The sequence below is a fragment of the Taeniopygia guttata genome, chromosome 3, assembly GCF_048771995.1.
Source record: "Taeniopygia guttata chromosome 3, bTaeGut7.mat, whole genome shotgun sequence".
NCBI lineage: Eukaryota > Metazoa > Chordata > Aves > Passeriformes > Estrildidae > Taeniopygia > Taeniopygia guttata.
This window is the reverse complement of record NC_133027.1, coordinates 20,687,732-20,709,017: the sequence shown is the minus strand read 5'-3', so window position 1 is coordinate 20,709,017 and position 21,286 is coordinate 20,687,732. Positions and strand designations below refer to the sequence as shown.

The following is a 21,286-nucleotide window of genomic DNA, read 5'->3' as shown; positions in this document are numbered from 1 at the left end:
TATGATACTAATTTGGGATAAACTACTTACTTTTACCATTTTCAGCATTCTACTAACAACAGACAAGTGGGGATGACTGGTAGTAGAAATTACCTGACACAATCTATTATCCTCTTACAAATTTTTGCAGGAACCATGGCTTTCAAAAAATGAACAAAGGTGATCCCTTTGATCCATGTGTTGTTTCACCTCAGCACTATGACGCACCAGTAAATGTGAAAGAGTCTATAAATCATAAAACTTGTTGACCAGTTTTCTTGCTCTTTTAACACTCCCCAGATGTCTCTTATCAAGGGAAAAACCCCAAAAACTAAAGACCAAATTCACAGTTTCCATCAACCTCCTGTCTGAAGACTTCAAACCTGAATCCCAAGCCAACTTTGAAGCTGATTGTCAGTCTCTGAGGCACTTCCAGCCCTGGCTTTTGTTGCTGCACTTTCCTGAGTGATGCTCACCCCTGGATCCCATTGCAGCCCTGGCGTACAGCAGGGCCAGTCTCGGGCTCCACAGCCCTCCCTTCCCTGCCCAGCCACGGTCCCACAAGCCAGGGCACCCATGGCCCCGTGTCCAGGCCAGGGCTCAGCCTGTCCCGGCTCCCAGGGAGATGGCTGGGGCCCAGAGCTGGGGCTGCCTCAGTGCCCATGGCTGCCCTGCTCCTGCCTGGGCCTTGCTGGGATGGAGGTCACCATGGCAGCCCGAGTGGTTTCTTACCTGGGGCTAAAGCAGAGCTACCACAGCCATGTTTGGGCTGATGCTGAGCAAGGCTGGTGCAGCCTTTCCATTCTCACTGCTCACCCAGCAAACTGCCCAGGGCTGGGACAGGAAGGGATGGCTGATTTAAACAGAGCAAAAGGGATTTCATGTATCATGAAACACCATGCTCAGCAATAAAAAATGGGGATTTGGTCTTCAAAAGTAGCCATTGCTTGGAGAATGGCTGGGCATTGGTCTACTTGGGGTGAGCAGTGTGCAATCAACTTTGTATGAATTGATTTCTTCCCCTTTCCATCACTTATTAAACTGTCCTCTTCTTGCCCCATGCATTTTCTCGATTTTGTTCTTCCTATTGTCTCTTCCATCCCGTAGCAGGGGATGGGGCGTTAGTGAGGGGCTGTGTGGGTGTGCGACAAGGTCAGTCCACTGCAGGGCCATGAGTTGGGACCTGTCTGGCAGTGACCCTGCCCTGACAGAGCTCCCATGGCACATGTGCCACATGTCCCAGCTCTGTAGCTGCAAACACAGGTCCTCACACAAAACTGTGCATAAAGCTCTTTCACTGTTTTTAAAGATATTTGATGCTACTGCTCTTACCACTGCTCCTACTGAGGTTTGGTTTTTTTACTATTTTAAGGAGAAAAAAATAAAAAAAAAAGAGAAAGATTTTTCAATCATAAAAAGACAAATGTTTCAACTTCCTTTCAGATATTGGAAAAGTTCTAAATTCATATCCCAGAAGAAACTGAGGAAAAAATATTCTAAATTATCATTTAAAATCAAACTATTTTTTATATCTTTGAAAGTTTCCAGAAAATAATTTAATGTTTTTATGGAATATGGGCTAGATGGAGGGGAGATTTCTACTATTTGATTTTTTTATGTTTCCCTTATAGTTCACCATGATTTTTGCATTAAAGTCTTCAAGTAACCATAACCTTAGATCTGCTGTGTAATGCTTAACTGCAAAACTATATTTTTCAATGTGATTAAATAAATAGCACTGAAGTGATTTAAAATGAAGGCAGCTAGACAATCACTGCTTGGGCTGTTTAAGATTTTAAGAAAATAATAATAGAAGAATATTGTGAAAGTAACAGAAATAGTTCCACATTTGACAGTATAGAGAAGCTTGCACAAGGTAATTAAGACAAGCAGCGTTTTTAATGCTGCTGTGTAAGTTCTAAATAATAAAACTAATTTTTTAAAATTATTCTTGGTTTATTTTTTTCCATTAAGGAGTAAAGAGAACAATGAAATTAATTACTCTTTACCTAGAAGTATTTAGTACTTTTTAGTACTTCTAGGTAGATTGGATGCTTCTGTCTAATTCTCAGATAATGCAGCATTTGCTGTATTCCAGTAATAAATACTGTCAGCACTTTAATTTTTTTCCTTTACATTTTACTGTTTATTTTATCATATTTTAATAAATATTTTTAATACTTTGGAGGGCTCTGGAGACCTATAGAATCAGATTCTGTGTTCAGTGAAAGTCCAAGAGCATGTTATGTTCATTTGATTGTAGTGATTTTTGAAGTATGATTCTCTCTTACATTCACCCCACATTTCTTGATTTAGTGGTGATCTCTGAGTAGACATGAAAATCTTTTATGCCTATTGCCAGTTCTTGGCTTCTTTTCTATACCTCTGTCAAGGCTGGGACTGAAGGCACTGGAGATGGTATTTTGCCTTCAGGCTTAGGTGTTTATTTTTTTTTATCTATGTTACACAGTCTCACAGGCAGTGAGTTCTGCAAGTATTTCACTAACAAGGTGCAAAATGGCTAGCTTTCATTACAAGGTCTTTTAAGGCTAAAATATCTAATTAAGAAATGACACCTAAATTATCTTCACTTTTAACCCAATAATTAATCACTCAAAGTCCACAATGCAAACCTTGCTGTCCAATTACAAAATACGACCCAAACCCAGAAGGAAGGAAGAAGGTAAAGAAGAAGGTAAAGAAGAAGGACCAGCCTCCACCCTAAAACCTCCATCTTGCTCCATATATATTACTATATTCTAAAACCTTAAACTCTAAGTTTTCTACCATGTGATATTGCACACTGCTAATCAAACTACACACCCCTAATCCCAGTGTTATCAATCAGTTTTGGAAGCCTTCTTCATAGCCTCAGGTCAAATGCATTGCTCTTCTGGGAGTCAGAGTCTGTCAGCACAGAAAGTCTAAAATTCTCAGCATCCACAACTCCAACACCTATTTTATAATTGCAGAGCTCTCTTCTAGGGAGTAACTTTGTGAGCTAATTGTTTACTGCATGTGTGTGTCAAAATGAGTGTAACTTTATTGTTTTCTCTATTTTAAATCATAACTTTTTAAAGAAAAGACAATGACTAACTCACATATTTAATGGTAAGTATATTTGGAATATGAGTTTGAACTGATGCTGAGATCACCTAGTCTGTGTAAAGCTAGATTTTATCAGTTTGTTTATTTTTAGAACTCCACTGTAATGCTTGTTTTTAAACCATGAGGAAATTGCAGAAACTCATGCTAAAGTAAAAAATACTTCTACAACCCTTGGGACTTTTGTAATTCTATGTACCTATTTTAGTCTCTCATTAGAGACTTAGAATTGTAATTTCAGATTCCTATTTTTTATAACCCTGTTTGGTTTTATTATCTTTGTGATCAGCTCAGTGTTACCTGTGAGCTTACAAATGTCTTAGTTTTGCAATGTTCCTAAAAGGATTAATATAGCTAAATGTCTACATACAGAACCAAGCATTCAACACATACTGCATTGGGTTAGCTAAGAAATAACAACATTCAGCTCCTCTTGGTCATAAATTCATATAGTAGACAAACACGAATTAAAGTAGAGGCTTACTGAATGCTAACTGAAACTGTCATGTATTATGACACTATTTCTGAAAGTGTCTGAACTAAATTCATATGAATGCAAGCATGTCTCATTGAGTCATCTGTTCTGAATATAGCTGTTTGAAATGCTTTGTCAAATGCTTCATAAAAAATAATAACACTGTCATGCCCAGAAATTGCAATGTATAGAATACCTGCAGGAGCAATTCCAAGGGGAAATAATGAGAAAAACTTTGTCTAAGAAATCTACTTGGGTGTCTCATTTATCTTAGGTAGCTATTACCCAGTTATTACATGTGTGATGATGGATAACCTGCAATAAACTGGAACATTCTTTAAATCAAATGAAGGATATTGCAATTTTCATGAACTTTCCTGATTGTTTCCAGCTTTCCTTCTTGACTAGGAGTATATGGTTATTTGTGGGGTTTTTAAAGTAGTCTATAACAGTAACAGTAACAGACATACTATGATAGTTCTGATAAAACTATAAATAATATCAGCTGTCTGTTTGGATTCTAGTATTCATTTGTAGTATTTTTATTTTTCCTCCTTAAAATTCCTCTCAACATGCCATTTGTGTTCTGAGCACCTTGTATGCAGTGGTATTCAGACTGTTTCATGCTCTAAGTATGGTAGCCTTTCTCTGACATACACAGGTAAAGAAACCTTGGCTTACATGGGTGCCAGGAGTTGTCACTGGCACTGCCTGACTCTGCTGAAAAAGTCATATGGGGTTACACAGCAGCAAAAGATGAAAGAGATGTGTGGAATAATGGGAAGAAGTCTGAAGTACTCAGAGTGAATTTAATGGCACAGCAGTGTCACCTTCATCCATCATTAATAGTGCAAAGATCCCCAACAGTTAAAATTAATCTTCAGAAATCAAAATGAATGATATGAGCAAATGAAAGTCCATTTGTATCTTAACAGCTTTCAGGTCATAGCCCATGTCACCAAAGCCAGTTGCATAAACAGCAAAGGAATCAGTGCTTATGCTTCTATGTCTAGCCACTTACAGCAATAAAGGGTTCTCCTGCTGTTAATTGAGATAGAAAAGATCCTTTCCCTTTGAGAAATGCAAGACCAAATAATGAACTAGCCTCCATTCTACTCTAAACCTTATTTTGCAAGAAGCATGAATATCCCTTTGGAGGATCAACAGTAATAGGGCAAAGCATGCATTATTTAATTATTTTATTTTCAAAACAGCCATCAAAGTACAAAATATTTCCCTGGAAATAAGATCAAACAATGACCTGCAGTGCTTACTCTATTGTGAGCCTGTTTACATGTACATTTTTTTATGAATTAGCTTTATAAGTCCTCTGTTTCAATTGTTTCAAAACTTAGGTTATTTCTTATTTGCAAAACAATTAAATTGAAAACCTCAATAAAATACAGAATGGACTTGCAAGAAGATAAATAGAAATGGAAACCTAAAAAATAGAAAGGTATGTTTTTAAAAAATGCTACCTTTTAATAAAGTGATGGGAGGACAAGTTAGTACCTAAAATTTCTTTAAATTTCTGATCTAAATCAGCTGACATTAGATTTAAATTTGAAAAAGTTCAATTAGTTCTGTGTGCTTTTATAATGTAGTTTTAAAATTACCTGTATGTAATATTTTGATCTTTAATTTTTGAAATATTCCTCATAGTAAAATAAAGTGTGTAGTCTGTTTTACATATTCTAGTGGCTGTATTGTATTCAAGTGATGTTTTCCATTTGATTGTTAACATACAGAAACTATGAAATGGAGACCCCTGAAATATGAGTCCCTCTATATCCTGAAAAGATGTGGCGCTAGAGCCTCTAGAGTTCTTCAGTCCCATTTCAGTAGGTGATTCATAATATCTAAATTTAATAATCTAAAAAAACTAATCTAAACCTAAAAGAAATTAGGAGAAGATTAGATTATTAAGAATTTATTCAGTTTGTTAAGATTAGGAAGAAACTAACACCAAGTTCACATTACTCCTCCAAAGGACTCTGAAGTAACATTTCATGAATAACAAAAGTCCCATTAGAGGCCTGTAAGTGTTGCAGTGGTTTAGATTCTCAAGAAGTTATTACAATTCTGCTTAACAGCTTAGAATTTGAAGAGACTGGAAAATTAAAATTTAAAATAAATTTTAAAATAACTAAAATATGTTGATATATCCATGCAAATCATCAGAAGAAATACTAAATTTTTAAAAGGTGAATTACATGCTACTGTGAACATAGAGAAAAAGAATCTGTTATTGAATTTCTTAGTTTTTTCGAGTTAAGTTTCATCAACATTAACCAGATGTTTGACAAACGATTTTTTCTTTATGTTAATATTTTTAATTTTTTTTTCTGCTTTCTTCCTTCTGGGTGGTGTGTGGAAATAGGAAAAAGCTGAATTTAAATTTTAAATTAGAATTTTAAATTATCCAAGTTACTATTCAAGTTACCAAAATACTTCTTTCCATATGCCAAAAGCCTTAGAGGTGCAACCTAGTCAAATCCTTCATCTATCTATGCAGCCATTCCTGTGCATTCATTCCCCAAGAGCTAGGATTTTGCTCTAAAACATATAAGCAAAAATTATTCGTATTCCCATTGAATTTTTCCTATGTGTTAAAAGAAAGATTATCACATCATATCATTAAGTAGAATTTGGTAAAAACTTCAAACATCATTCTTGCTATTCAGATTTTAACAGCCTGTCATGTCAACGTGATTAGGTAATAAAATCAAAAGAAAACAAAAGTATAGGTGTTTTCATATTATTGAGCACACAGTTAATATTTTTCTTGATTATAAATATTGCAGTCACATAGTCCTTTTCCACTTAAAGACTAAATATTGAGTTATTGCCTCCCTAGTGCATGTAAACTCAAAATTGAATTTAGGAATATATCTTCATCTATTGACTATGATTTTTTTCATATAGAGACATGAAGCTGAATGACTCTGTGTTTGAGACTGAGTTCTCTGTGTTAGCATCTTGAGAAATAAAAATGCTTATGTAACTAAGATATTATGAAGAGGTTTCCATCATACTAGGAAAAGATTAAATTATTTAACACCTTTTAATTCTTGTTTCTGTAAAAATTTAATACTATTTGACAGTCTTTTCTAAATACTGGATATTAAATATAGTGATGTGCCTGTATTTAAAGGATCCAGTAGAATAATGATAGGTTAAGCCTTTTCATTTTTTTTCATCTGAACATGATTTTCAAATAAAAAGTGTACTGACAATTTTTTTTTTATATTATAGGTGAGCACACTAGACTGGGTACGAGCTGAAAAAATCTATAACCTCTGTGAGGTTCTATTTAAAATTCACAAGGTAGGTTTCCCAATGAGTTCAGTGATTTTATTTAGTAAAGAAAATTTACCTTTTCCTGTTGATAATAAGCTCAAATTAATCTCAACTAGGTAAAACTAGTATTCAAATAGTTAATCTGTTGTTATGAAAAGCTCTTTGCAATTGCTAGTGCATTAGCTGTGCAAGTATAAGAAAATATGAAAAACAATTTAAGCTCCAAGTGAGCAAGTTACAAACAAGTTTTCTTACTGAAGAAAGTTTTCAGTATGAGAGCTGTATGAAGTATCAGTAAGACACATAGCATAATGATATTAGCTTTTTCTTAGTGGGTCAGATTTTCAAGCAAACATGATGAAAAATGCTCTTGCTGTAATTCTAGATTCATGTAAAGATATTTTCATTTTAATAATTAAAAATTTAAAATTATGTCCTTGTTATATCATATGTATTGATTGTTGTATCAAGTATTGTAGTGTTTTTTTCTTTATAAAGGGAAACATGTTGGGTTTGTTTCCCATATAATTAATTTTCTTCCTCCAAAGTCATCTTTTCTGTCTAGCTTGTCGTGATTAAAAATTTATATCAAAATATTAGCACTTTGTGTAAATAATTGACTTATAGAATATATTGTCTAATAAATTGCATCTGATAGATTAATTTTGTTCTCCAACAAAACAAAAAAATTTGCAGGTGACATTGAGAGCCTATTTGTCTACGAGACTAAAGAATATTTTCAGGAAAAAAACCCATCTTTTCAGATAAAATACTATTTCAGTGAAAAATTAAAGCTCATCTTTAGTTCTCACCAGCTGCTGCCCTTCTCTGCTGTTTCTCCTTTGACCATGCACTAATGTTGCGGAAAAGGCAGGTTGTGCTGTTGCCTGTAACAGATCCTGCGCTGAAGCAAAATGCTTAAGGTTTTTGATTTGGTATTGGTGGGGTTTTTTGTTTGGTTTGATTTCGTTTGGTTTGGTTTGGTTTAGTTTGGATTGGTTTGGTTTGGTTTGGTTTGGGGTGTGTAGGTTTTTTTGTGTTGTAGGGGGTTTTATTTGTTGGGTTTTTTTCGGATGCAGATTATTCAGGACATGGGAAGGAAGTGTTTTGGTACTGCCATGCCAGGAAAACAGTAGTTCTGGAGCTCAGGACTAGAGCTCAGCTCCAAAGGCACAGGAGGAGAGCCATATTCTTGTAGGCATGGCATGATTTTTGTGTGACCATGTCTCCAGCTGGGAACATATGGGCAAATTCAGGTCCTGCCCATCACTAGCATACCAACAAAAAGTAGATGTTCTGTCACAGATCTTTTATTGAGTCTCCTTCACATTTTTTATAATTTTACTTTTGGCTCATAAATAAGTCAGGCACCAATGAAATAAATACACATTAAGCCTTTTGGGAAGATTTTCCTGTGGCTTGGGCTTTGGTTTTGGTTTTTCTTCTATAGGTGTTACTGCTAAAACTCAGTTCTTCCTGGAATATTATGGTAATTTCAAGGATATTCTGTCCTTCTGAAACCTCAGCAGAACTTTTTCCATTAAGAAAAAGAAGTTAGGAAATAAACTGCCCAAGATTCAACTTTTTAATGTACTTGACATTTTAATAAATGAAGGTTTAATTTCCAGTCTTCATGAATACGTAAGCTAAAGTGCAAAAGCTCGAATTGAACTCCTTAACCTCTTTTCTGTTGATTCTTTGGTATAAATGACAATTAGGCAAACAGAACAAATCCAAAAAATTGTAAGAGAATAAGGTTTTTACATTATATATGATAGAGTTATGTTGTAAAAGCTGCCATTTGGGGAGGGGCTTATTAAGAATTTTCAGAAGCTGCTTAGAGCTAGTGCAAAACTGTGGGAGAGCATGTTATTGTATCTTCTCATAAAAGACAAATTTTAAGGAGAAGTGTTCTTGTTACACACCTAATTGTAAGCTTCTCATCTATGTTTATTTATTATGATGCAAGAGCTAAAAATGGAAAATAGCAATCCAATATGGAACTTAAATTTTTAAACAGAATGTTTGATATATTTTAGATTTGGGTATATATATACATACATATAAATATATAAATATGTGAATTAAAAATCATATATGTAATATGCCCTTGCATATTTCTGTTCATTTGGTGGTAGCAACCAGATGATTTGAAATGTAATGTTTTGCATCGCATGTGTTTATTCTTATGGCTTGCCTCATAATTTAAACTCTTACTGTAATCCTGTAAATTTTTAAAAGTCATTTGTCTTAAAAACATTTTATTTTCTTTTATTGTCTGGTATTTTCACATGTAAATTTTTTTTTAAAATTGCTAATATAGTAGTCTACAAGCCAGCATATGCAGCACTGAGTCTTGAAGCAGATGTAATACCTGTCACTCCATAGCTCCTGAACACCAGAATATATGCAGGAATTTTGTTCAACTTCCATTTCAACAGTGCAAAGGAGTGTTGTAAAATAATGAGCTTAATCAAGTCTATTCTCTCCTCAGGTAGTTGCAGGGCCAATTTCGACAACACAGCGCTTTGATTCTTGGTGGCAATATGTGCTGCTCTCAAGATGCCCATGAATCGTTGCTAATTATTTTGGGGTTTAAGTATTTTCTGCCCCATGATATCACAGAGAAACGGGGATAGGGAAGGGTTCTATCTGACAAACAGAAAAATAAAAGTATGTGTAATTTGGAAATTGAAGCTGTGAAAATATTTAGATGTATACGTTGTAGATTTTTAAGTTAGTTTTCCTTTCTTCTATATTTATATCAATTAATGAAGTGTTGAAATATTAAGGAAGTTTCTTGTATTAATTTGTTTACATTTACAAAACATTCTATTGCAGGTACATTTTTTATTACGAAAGTTTAATGTATAGTTTCTCTGCTTTATCTTGAAGGTGATAGGATCTTTGTTCAGGCTCCTTGTAGTTACAGAACAGCATTGACAGCTATCAGAGGAAATGCTCATGTTATAATTTCCAGAATTAACCCTGGGGTGCTTGATAAATTACTGCATTCCTTGGGGTTTAGCATATTGGAACCCAAGAAGAATGGAGTAATTAGAGTCTCCTGTAGAGCTGGTACACAGCTCCTGGAATGTATTGAAACATTCAGGGATTTTCTTCTTTTTTCACTGTAAACAATGTATTTGTTCAAACTCACTTTAAATTATATATGTATTGATTAGTTGATTTTGACAGTATTTTGGAACTGCAGTAGTAGCTTGGATTAAAAGATATGGGATAAACAAAGAAGAAGCAAAGAGAGAAGCTGTCTTTGACATAATTATTTAACTCCTAGAACATCTTCATTATCTTCAAGATAATTGTTGACATAATGGCATAGTATGTCCAAGTACCCATCACTTACAGAAGACCAGTGTTGCTTCAATTGTTTGGTTTTGCCAGATGAAGAATCACATACTGAAATATCTTTCAGCTCTGGCTTGCTGATGATTGCTGGCTACAAGCAAACTTGTATTTAGGTATTCACCAGGACTTCGATCTTGAAGACCAGAGGCCATATTGTTTCAGTGTTCTGGTTGGACATGGCAAGAGCCACTATTTCAACGTAGAGCTGGGCAGTGAATTGGCAGTGTGGGAGAAATCATTTCAAAGAGCAATCTTCTTGGAAGTTCAAAGAACAGGGGTAAGTAGTGAACAATTTAAATAATTTAATCTGTAATATAAATTTAACAAGATTTAAAATTCTTTGTATGATTAAATATTGCATTTAATTAATGTCCTCCATGACTAAGGATCTGAGTACTTTTAATATGGTGAAGACTTCTGAAAGCATCATCATCACATCACTATTCTTCTGTCAATGACTGTGTAATACTAGTCAATGAGCATGTTATGACAGATTGAAAATTGGAAGTAATCATTTGTAAGTTCACCTTGATTATTAAAAACTGGAAATTAATATATTTAACCACTGGAAAACTCTAAGGAGTTTATTTAGTTCAACTTGAACATTTTCTTCCAGAAAGCTAATTTTTTTTCTCACATAAGGTAAATATGATATGTGTTACATAATGCTTCTGTATTCAAAGAAGAAATATTTTGCTTTTATACTGTTATTTGTGAATTGGGATTGTCTTTCTTAACAATGAAAGAGTTTGAAGAGAGTATAAAAGTGAAAAAAGTTTGTAATAGTATTGAATTCTCAAAATTAAACAGCAGATTATCATTTTCTTCTGTCTAGTAAATCTACATCCATATTCTCAAGTGAACTGGATGAATGTTATGGGAGTGTAGACATTGAGAGTATAGGCCTTCTCCAATTAGAAATATATTTATTCAGTTTAACATAAATGCAAACTTGATTGGTATGCTCAGGTTTGCAGTGCCCTATGGACCTCTTAAAGATATTTGAAATACTGAGAACACTGGATCACAACATTGTATTAACATGACTTGCAGGGAGCAAGAGTCCTATCGCAGGTGGTCAATCAGCACATCTAAATTTCCAGATCTCTGGGATTCTAAGCAGGTTTCTGGGTTCTAACAAGGTACTTACTTATAACCCTTCTATTTGTCTCTTTAGACTGAAGAAGGAACAAAAAGATTTTGTAACAGTTTCTAATCCTGAACTTCTGAGAATGAATGAAGTTCTTAGGAAAAAAATTGATCCTTGTATATGTTATCCATAATAAAAACAGATAACATACAATTAAAATTAAGTATAGCAAGCATGGAGATTAGCTGGCTCTTTATCTGATTAAATTTTGGAATATTTATTGTTAAATCTCAAAACTTGCTTTTCCTTTATATCCTTAAAATTAAGAAATGATTCTTTGCTTGTAGAATAATGTTTTGCCATTTGAATTGGTCTAGTCTCATTTCACACAAAAGACATTAAATTTCCAGCAGCTGTGGTTTAGCCTATCTGAAACCTTCAGGAAAGTCATTCAAATAAAATCCTGATTACAGTGCTCAAGTCTCCATATGGGTTTTCCTATGTCTTAATTTTCTCTCACATAGTTGGATACATCCAAATTTACAGTAAACTACTATATCATTAGAATTCCAAATAGAGGTCAGTCTCCATGGTTAAAAGTCTTTTAACTGCACTATTTTATGTCTTCCTTCAAAGCATAAATTCTGTTGTGAGTGCCTTTCTTTTCAGAATGATGTCAATAGCGGCATGAATGAGGTGCAATTTAATATTACATAGAATATATCAAGTCATAGAAAAATAACTGTCATTCCAGTATCCAGAAAATTCAAGCTTGCCACTGGTATGTCAGTCTGTAAAAGTTCTTCCTTTTGGAGAATTTTGGAAATTATTCTTTAATCATAAATGATTGGGCAAGATTCATGGCAGCTGTTGAATTGCCTTGTGCCATTTCAGCCATTCTTATTTAAATGGGGCTTGGTCCTGTTTTCTGTCAAGTGTAGTTAGGATTTTGTCTATGAGTTTTTGTAACTTTTTTCTGTACATACCCCTTGTACTTGGTGTTCCTATTAAAAAAGCTGTATTTCTGAGAAGAGTCTGTCCTTACACAGTTTATGAGAAGAAGTGCTAAGGTGCAGTAGTCCTTTTAAATTTTATCTGCCCATGTTGTGTGATATTTTTTACATTTCTTTGGCAGCAACAGTAGATGACAGAAAGAATGCAGTAAAGCAGGAAGAAACACCACTCAGAATATTGCTCCTCTTTCAGCTATCTTAAAGCCCTATTTCAAGATGCAATTGTTTGCAAAAAGTTTACCAAGAAACTCTGAAATTCAATGACCCTGGTGAAATTAATCTATTTGCAGACAATGATAACAAACAAACAGATGCTGAATCCATGTACTAGAAATACATGGGGTTTTTTCCTAGAAAAAACTATTGTATATACTGATGCCATAACTTGGATAGATGGAGGCAATAAAAACGCAGAAGTAAGGCAGAAAGGCAATTGAAAGAGAAAAAGTGTTGTTAAAAAGTATTTTCATGAAGATAGTAATAAAAGTCATCATTGCAATGGTGGAAGATAGGCAATGAAATCCTCTCAGTCATATCTTGAAGTTAAATCATTTCCTGCAAATGCCAGCAAGAATGCTTGTTTCACCTGGAACATCCTAAACAGTGCAAGGTGAATAAATGATGCTCAGATTAGGTAATTTTTCTTCAGGTTTTTTTTTTTCCAAGATTTTTATGGTGTAGAAAATCTTCAAAAATAAGAGACTAGCACATTTTCCAGAGCTCTTACTAATTCTTTGACCCTTCAGGTTGGTCTTGTCAGTAGCAAGATATTATACCACATTATTTTCAATGTTGTCTTTTTTTCAATTTCTCAATCTGTATTCTTTGCCTCAGACTATTTTTTTCCAAAGGAAATTATTTTGACTCATCTGAGTCTTGGATATGATTATTAAATTAATGCAGAAACATCTCAAAGGGATGATTTGGATCAGTTCTGTTCAGCAGGAGGATGGAGAAGAATATTGGAATAGTGGACAGAGGAAAGAGTAACAGTAATATATTTTACTGTCAGCTGTACAAAAATTGGACCCACAATTTTGTCATCTTGAAACCTTGTACATGTGAGGTTTATTTGATGGCTGGAAGAGGACAGAGAAGATAAAATTGCTTTACAAATAAAAGAATTTTCAGGAGACTGAAAAAAAGCCATCCAGTGGGAGAACCATCTACCACAGTGTCTCTAAAGTACCTGCAGTTGGTATATAGTGATAAGACATGGTTACATATGATTCTCACTAGCAATTAATTTCTAATGTATTCATAATATTTTCATCTGAGAAAGTGAAGTTTCTTTCCACAAAAAATACATTGTTCTTTGGACAAATCCTTTCAGAATATTGTTGACAGGTGTTGATTTTCACCTCTTGGTTTTCTAGGAAAGATTTGCAGGTTTAAAGTTTTCTTTATAAAACTTGTCCATGTAATGCTTTCCTTCTCTGATCAGGAAATAATCTGTGCAGCCCCCTTATTACAACATCTGCTTGCTATTTTTTCTAGATTGTTACTTAATTTTAGATGCAAATCTTTATTAAAAAAATCTTCTTAAAGGGCTCACTAAAATTAATTTAAGACATAGAGAAGTGAATAAGTTCTTTCCAATTGACCTCAACAACCTTTCAAGGAACCCAGGTTTTTTGTCATAATTTTCCTTTAAAAGCATTTAGGTGACTATATTGTGCAAAATAACAGCGTAATAGTGACTGTATGCATACATAATACTTCCTAACCAGTCACAAGCAATAACTGATTCATAACATGAAAAGCAGTGTTTATCTTTTAAATCACATACTTGCTTCTATGGAATGTAAAACCAGATAATGATGAAAGATCAGGAAAAAAAAAAAAAAAAGAACTGCACAAAATTGCACTGGTATTTTAAGACTTCACATTTTCACAAAAATAATGGGAAAATAGCTCCCATATCTTGGGCAGCTCAAGAAAGAGACAAAATTAATTTAGTTAGGCATTTATTCTTTGTCCACTGGAGATAACTATAAATTTCTCATAATTTCAAAATTAGGAGCCAGATGGAGAAAATCCCTTACATAGAAGCTCAAATGGGTTCTAAATAGGTTTTTTTTTTGTAAACTGAACTTCAATGCATATTTCAGCAACAGGCTTTCATATTTGTTTAACGCTGAGTGTTCAACAAGTCACCAAGAATATAAATAGTGATGTGTGCTGGTCAGGGTTATGGATTCCTTGCATTCCCAGTGTATGGGAGACAAGCTGCATGGAAGTGTGGAATTACCCCCATCAGAAACTATTTATTTAGCATGAAAGGTACAAGTTCAATTGAAGATTTTGGATCTAGAGGAAACAGAAGGGTTTGTGATATTCATATCAAGACGATCTACAAGAAACTCAGTTCCTGTGTCTCCATCCTACATTATATAAAATGTGTTTTCTAGTCATTCTCTGGTGGTGTTTTGAATTGATCTTACTACAACTCAAGTTGGATATAATCAGAATAGAATATATCTAATTTAGAGACTCTGTCCCCACTCAAACTTGGTGAGAGATAGTTATGTCTCCACTTGTCTATCACAGCTTACTTAAGTCTTCCAAAGGCCCTAACTCCTGAGATACTCAGAACTTTGGCTTTCTCAGTAACTCTGACAGTTACTCATTGTTTCTCATGTTTCTGGGCATCTTTGGGAATTAAGTGGTACTGCAGAAATAGTAGTCTAAACCACCCTCAGAGACTGAGCCAAAAGACTACTTAAATAAACAAAACCTAGCAGAAATTAAGTAATCTTGAGAGGAAGTAATTGTCTTTTCTATAATCCATTATTGGACATTTACGATTTTATTAATTCTTCATTGTGACCTGAGGGGTTGAATAAATCATGATTGGTTGATCACAGTGTAAGCCTTGTGAGATGCAAATACTGTATTGAATTGTGAAAATATTAAATACAGTTGGCCAAGTTTTTGTGGTATTTTTTAAATTATTCTGTGATGATTGCAAAGCATATATAAAACATAGTTATATGTAGAAGCGCCTTTAAGAATGGAAATGCCATCATATTCTAATTTCAGAACTAATTTGTGAGACAAACATTTAAGCAAGGTAAAATTCTTGCCTTATATTCAGGCAAGATATTAAATAGCATTTAGATTAGGTGAGATTTATCGTGTCATTAAAAGATACTCTCTAGTTTGTTACAAGAAGCACTCAGTTTAATTACACAATTAAGTTTTAGATTGTTTTCATTATGCACAGAAAGATTATTACAATTACAATTACAATTTAACTGGTCACCTTTAGAAATGGTGTTAGATTCTAATTCATTTCCACACTGATGCAAAAAACTCACCATTCTCTAATATAAAGAAAGGTTCTGTGAACCATACAGATTAATAGTAAATACATTTTCAATAATTATTAATGATTCAACAATTCATATAACAGATGAAAATCAAGCAATTCATTTATTAGAATTTTTAAAACAGTGAGAGAATATACCAATTTTCAAGGATATTGAACTCAAACTTGTTTCTATATTCTGTATTTTTAACATGATTAATATAAAATGTTGACCATTATTTCTGAATATATAAGATATTCTTTAAATTACATTTATTTATATTGAAAGAATAAATCTAAATATTTTTATTACAAAAATTACATATATGCATTTCTAAATCCAAATATTTAGATAAAAATTACATAATGGGAATCTAGTTTTGTTATTATTTTTCAGGGGATCTTATATATTTTAATAAGGAAGAATACACAAGAGAACCGGAGAGGGATTTTTCAAGAGCACATAGTGATAGAACAAGTGGGAATGGCTTTAAATTGAAAGAGTGCAGGTTTAGATTACATGTTAGGAGTGAATTCTGTATAGGAAGGTGGTGAGGCACTGAACAGGTTGCCCAGAGATGCTGTGGGTGCCCCATCCCTGAAGGAGTCCAAGGCAGGTTGGACAGGGCTCTGATGAGCCTGTTGTAGTTGAAAGTGTCCCTGCCTATGGCGGGTGGGCCCATTTTGGAACCCTTTCAATTCAAACCATTCTGTGACTCTTTTAAATCTTTCAAGAATTTGCTGTGAAGAATTTACTGTCATGGAACCTCAAATTTATATAGTACTATTACCTTAGAATTTTGATGCTCGATTTTAGGTTTTTAAGTTTGGTTTTTCTCTATCATTCTCCACCCACAATTTATAAGAATCGGGCAGAAGAACAAAATCCCAGTGAAAGTGTCACTAATTCACAACTGAACTGTGTACTCAGGAATCTCTCTGGATGATATTTCTGATTAATTCCCTTTTCAACTGTGAAATTCCAGAATTTACAGCTCACCAAAGAAGAAAAATGTTTATTATTATGTAATAACAAACTGCATTGGAATGAAGTTATTGTCTTTGCTGAAGTTAGCCAGTAGTGGTCTACTGGTTCTACTAAAACAAGGAGTGTCAGCTTGACTACTTGTGTCAGTGATTACCACTGAGAATCTGCCTCAGGTTTATGAAAATATGCTTGGGACATATAGGAAACTTAGGAAATGTAGGAAAACAAGTAGGAAACTCTTAATATTGAAGTTACTGTTGATTCTTGCTTTTCTTTATGGAAAAATGAGCTGCTGAAAAAGAATGAAGGTATTCCTCAGACACAGAGATGGGGAGGCACAATCTCTTTCTGACATTAGCGAAGGCTAAAGCAGTTTGAATTTCCCCTCTATATAACCATTTATAAGATAACCATTTCTAAGCTGCTGCCCAACCTGCTCACTGCCTCACGGCCTTTTGTCCTCCTGCATCCATTTTTCTCACTGCTTTTTTCTAGAATCAATTGAAGCCATTGTCTGCCTGTTCAGCAAAGAAGGTAGCAAGTCTTTTCTTCTGGCAGATTTACTTTAGCCATAGGTTCATATCACAGAGAGAATGCCATGGCCAGGAGTAGGCATCCACCACCACTTTCTCTGTCTTGCCAAGGAATAGCTGAACCTACAAGTTCACCTCAGTCTTCCTAGAGGAACACAATTCCCTGTGGAGTAAAAGTCACTTCATCCCACATGTACATGTAAGCCTAATATCTGAATGGTGGTTTAATACCTTATCTCAGTGATGCTGAAAATTTCTGAAAAGACAGTCAGTCCAATGAGGGCTCTACTAAGCAAACCATTTTTGCAGTTAACTGCCATGATGTCATGAGCATCAAAAATTAAAAATTACAAATAGATCAGATAGTTATTTCAATAGATGACCTAAAGGAAAAAGTTTCAAGTTGAGCAGTATTCTGAGAAAGCAAGCATTTCAAACATGGATGTATTAAACCTAGGTATTATTTTCTAAAGCACTGAGCTAGTCACACTTCTACTGAAATAAACAGAAACTTTGAAATTCAGTGAAAATATAATGAGCCATCATTTGAGTCCTTTGAAAAATCTTACTTTTACTGCCAGAGCGTCTCTTGTATACATACATGTTGAACCAAAAATGTACATAAATGTTAAAAAAAACAACTATAATATCTTCTTGAAATAATCAGATTACAGTACCATCTTTTATAAAAGAATGCATTTTTCATAGTAATACCAGCAAGGTATGCAAAAAAGAATAATTTAGTATATTAAGATGTAATTCCTTTGGCAGCAGGAACAGCAGATCTTGAGGGAATATACAAGATTTTAAATCAGATGTTTTGTTTCAGTGAAGCAATTTTATTTGTATCTATCAATAATTATTAAAGTTCTGCAACCTTTTAATTGTGATATGATGAATTCCTTAAAGGTATGGGCAAATGAGTGAATCTGCTACAGTTTTTAAGTGAAGATGATATTAATTTGATCATTCTCACTGAAATTATTTCACTGATCTTTTTTACTGATATATGGAACAAGAATACACTTGAGTTTTGGGAGTCTCTTCTAGATGAAATTTCTGAAAACTCTCATGGTTTTGATTAATGACAGATTTTATTGTTGCTTCATTTTCTCATATATAATGTGAATTCGGAGTAACAATGCTTTTGGTGTATTTTGTAAACATGTTCTAAAAGTTTTGTTTTTAAAAAAAAGACTATATAAAAATATTTTACACTAAAAAAACTTTTTTTTTTTTTTAAATATGAGAAATCCAAAGCATCTACATTTTTAATTCAGTGATTGTGCTGTTTCAAAAAGTTTAAAAAACATTTTGTTTAGCAGTAGTCATTCTATACAAAAAGACTCTTGGAGGTTTTGCAGGCTGTTCAGAATTAAGGGTTTAATTTTGCCTTGTAGTACTCTCTCTATGTGTGGGCTGATACATATTTCTCAGTACAACCATAATAACTCTGCTTGCTCTTATCTTCATTTTCACATCCTGCTTAGATTTTTTTAATGCTAAAAGGGGAATTTTTGAAAGTACTTTTTTTTTACATACCTGGTGCCATAATAAGGCTTTTACCAAACTCTATATTTTTGTAAATACATTGGATGCATTAAGACACCTTACTCCTGTCACCCCTGTATGATTTAAAAGCTTGTAAAAAGCAGCTATATAAAGTCTTAATGCAAGAATCTGTGTCCAAGACCTCTGCTGTTGCTATAATTTTTTTCCCTCCCTGTCACTATGCCTTAAATGCTGGTGTACATTATTTTATTTCTAATACAGAATAAAAAACCACATCATTTAGGTCCTTCTCTCTTTCAGGCATTTAAGTTCCTCTGACAATTCCTTCAAAATTCCTCCCATTTTTTACTGACATTGACAGAAAAATGAAGAAAAATATTAAATGTAACATGGGGAGAGATTTGGTCTCAGAAGTAAAAAGAAACAAGTAGAAGTGATATTTGGAGGATGCTAAAATTTTCAGTTCAAATTGGCAATGCTGGAGTATTCTACACCAAAAATATATTCTTTGGATTTATAGCATAATATAATTTTAATGTAAATACTTTTTCTAAGAAAAGGCAAATTTTCAGAAAGATTTTAGCATTTTTTACATTGATGGCATATTATTTCCTCACAGAAGCACATACTTAAAGTGAGTGAGTGAGCACAGCATGCAGTATGTGCACTTTATGGATATGGCCATTGCCTAAATGCTGTGCTGTTTGGTTATAATTTAGCTTTAGAAAATGTGTGTTAAATTCTATATCACGAGTATAGTGAGAAATAATGTCTGTGATCCCATTTACATGTAATAAACCTTTACAGCTCATCTTAGAGCAAATGTATATCTTTATCTACCATGTAGTTAACAGCATAGCAGGGAAAATATGTAGTTCAAGCAGGAAAATGTAGTGGTACTGCCAGCTTTCCAATTGCTTTTTGGAAAATCAACAAGCAAAGCCATGTGCATGCCCAAGATGTATTCACTTAGACCAGAAGGCATGTATTATTTCTGTATTATGGCTGATTAAAAACATTAAAATTCTTGCTCAATAGAACATGGCTGAGTCCAAAATTAGTGAATACATTGCATATTGGTGCCACAGTTAAAGCAAAATGAGGGTTTCCTTCATGCAAGACAATAATTAACTGTAATGTAGCCAATCATCAACTGAATTTTTGAAATTGTAAATCTGATGAGACATTTGGACCATCAGAGTTATAAACGTAATATCCTTTAAAATGAATATACACCATGTCATTTTTCTGTGTTACACTTAGATGAGCAACATCACTTGATCCTTAGAAAACTTACTGCCATGAACTTAGACAAAGGAGTACTGACTGAAAAGGTTGGTGCCCTGATTCTTAAAAAATTATGTTAAATGGTGTTTTTTCCTAAGAATCTTTGTTGATGATCTCAGAATATGCTATCTCAACTGACATTTACTGTTATTAATCTTGATTTTCAGGAATTTTACTGAAAAACAAAAGCAAGTTGAACCCCTATTTCTTGGACAGAATACAATTCCACACCATTAATTAACATTAAGCACTCTATGTTTTCAAAAAAGGATCCAGAGATACTACGCTGGATGCCTGTAGCAGAACATGGGCAAATCTAAGCCCTCCATCTAAAGCACTGCAATAAACTCATATTCCAGCAATAACAAAAGTTTATTGCACAAAAAATATATTACATGGAATGATTTATTTAGAAGCATTTGGACTGCCCAGGCACAGAAGAACCAAATGTACTTATGGCTTTTGCCTACATGGGAGCCCCACGTGTGTGGAGAAATCAAAAGGCCTCTCTGTGATCCGAGGGGCTTTCATGCTTCCTTCTGCCACTGTACTTCAGCTTAAGGGGGACAAGGACACCAACACAAAGAGGGAAACTGAAGAGGAGGGTTCCTCTTTATCCTTGCCTTTCCTTCCCCAGACATCTGTGTCTTGGCTGCAGTGGCGCTTGCTACCCACCCAGTCTTTGTGTTTCAGCCTCATCACGGCCTGGTGACTCCCCATGAAATGGTTCCTCTTTCTGTTTGTCCCTCAGGCTTTGTCTCTCACACATATCTGGGGTATATTGGTGCTCTCCTCTCTGAATGGAAATAAGTCCCTCTTGTTATCTCTTCTCATGCATTCACTTTCCAGTTTGAGTGTTTACTCATCTCTTGTCTTGGGTCCCTAGCACCTATAAACTGAGTTCAAAGCCCTTCTTTTTGAATTAGCTGATCTGTTTACAAACATATCCTCTCCTGTGAGGGAAAGAGTCATAGTAACTCATAAACATAAAAGCTGGATTTGAAATTAATTGGCTCATCATTGTTTCTATTTGTAATGTCTCTCACTGTTACACAGAACCCTACATCAGTCTTTCTCTTTAGAGTACTGAAACAAACTGTCCCATGTCCTTGCCCTTTTGTAAAAACTGGTGAAAAGGACCTGTGACATCATCAAGTCCAATCAAACTGATCACCACCTTGTTAACTAGACCATGGCATTGAGTGCTATGCCCGGTTGTTTCTTGACCACCAAACACAATTCAAAGCTGAATTGTTTCAGGGAAATCTCTGTCTATGGGAAAGAATGAGTGCAAATGTGTAGTCATTGTAAATATTAGGCCCTCT

At 34.2% G+C, this 21,286-nt stretch overlaps 1 protein-coding gene across 3 annotated transcripts in view; it reads left to right on the top strand.

The window, feature by feature from the left end:
- The window catches only part of SNTG2 (syntrophin gamma 2), a 226,420-nt gene that overhangs the window by 177,699 nt on the left and 27,435 nt on the right, over positions 1–21,286 (top strand). For all 3 annotated transcript variants that reach the window (XM_072926387.1, XM_072926385.1, XM_002195418.6), the window contains 2 exons: positions 6,815–6,886; positions 10,296–10,505. In XM_072926387.1, coding sequence (XP_072782488.1) covers positions 6,815–6,886; positions 10,296–10,505 — 282 coding nt within the window. The remainder of the gene's footprint in view (positions 1–6,814; positions 6,887–10,295; positions 10,506–21,286) is intronic.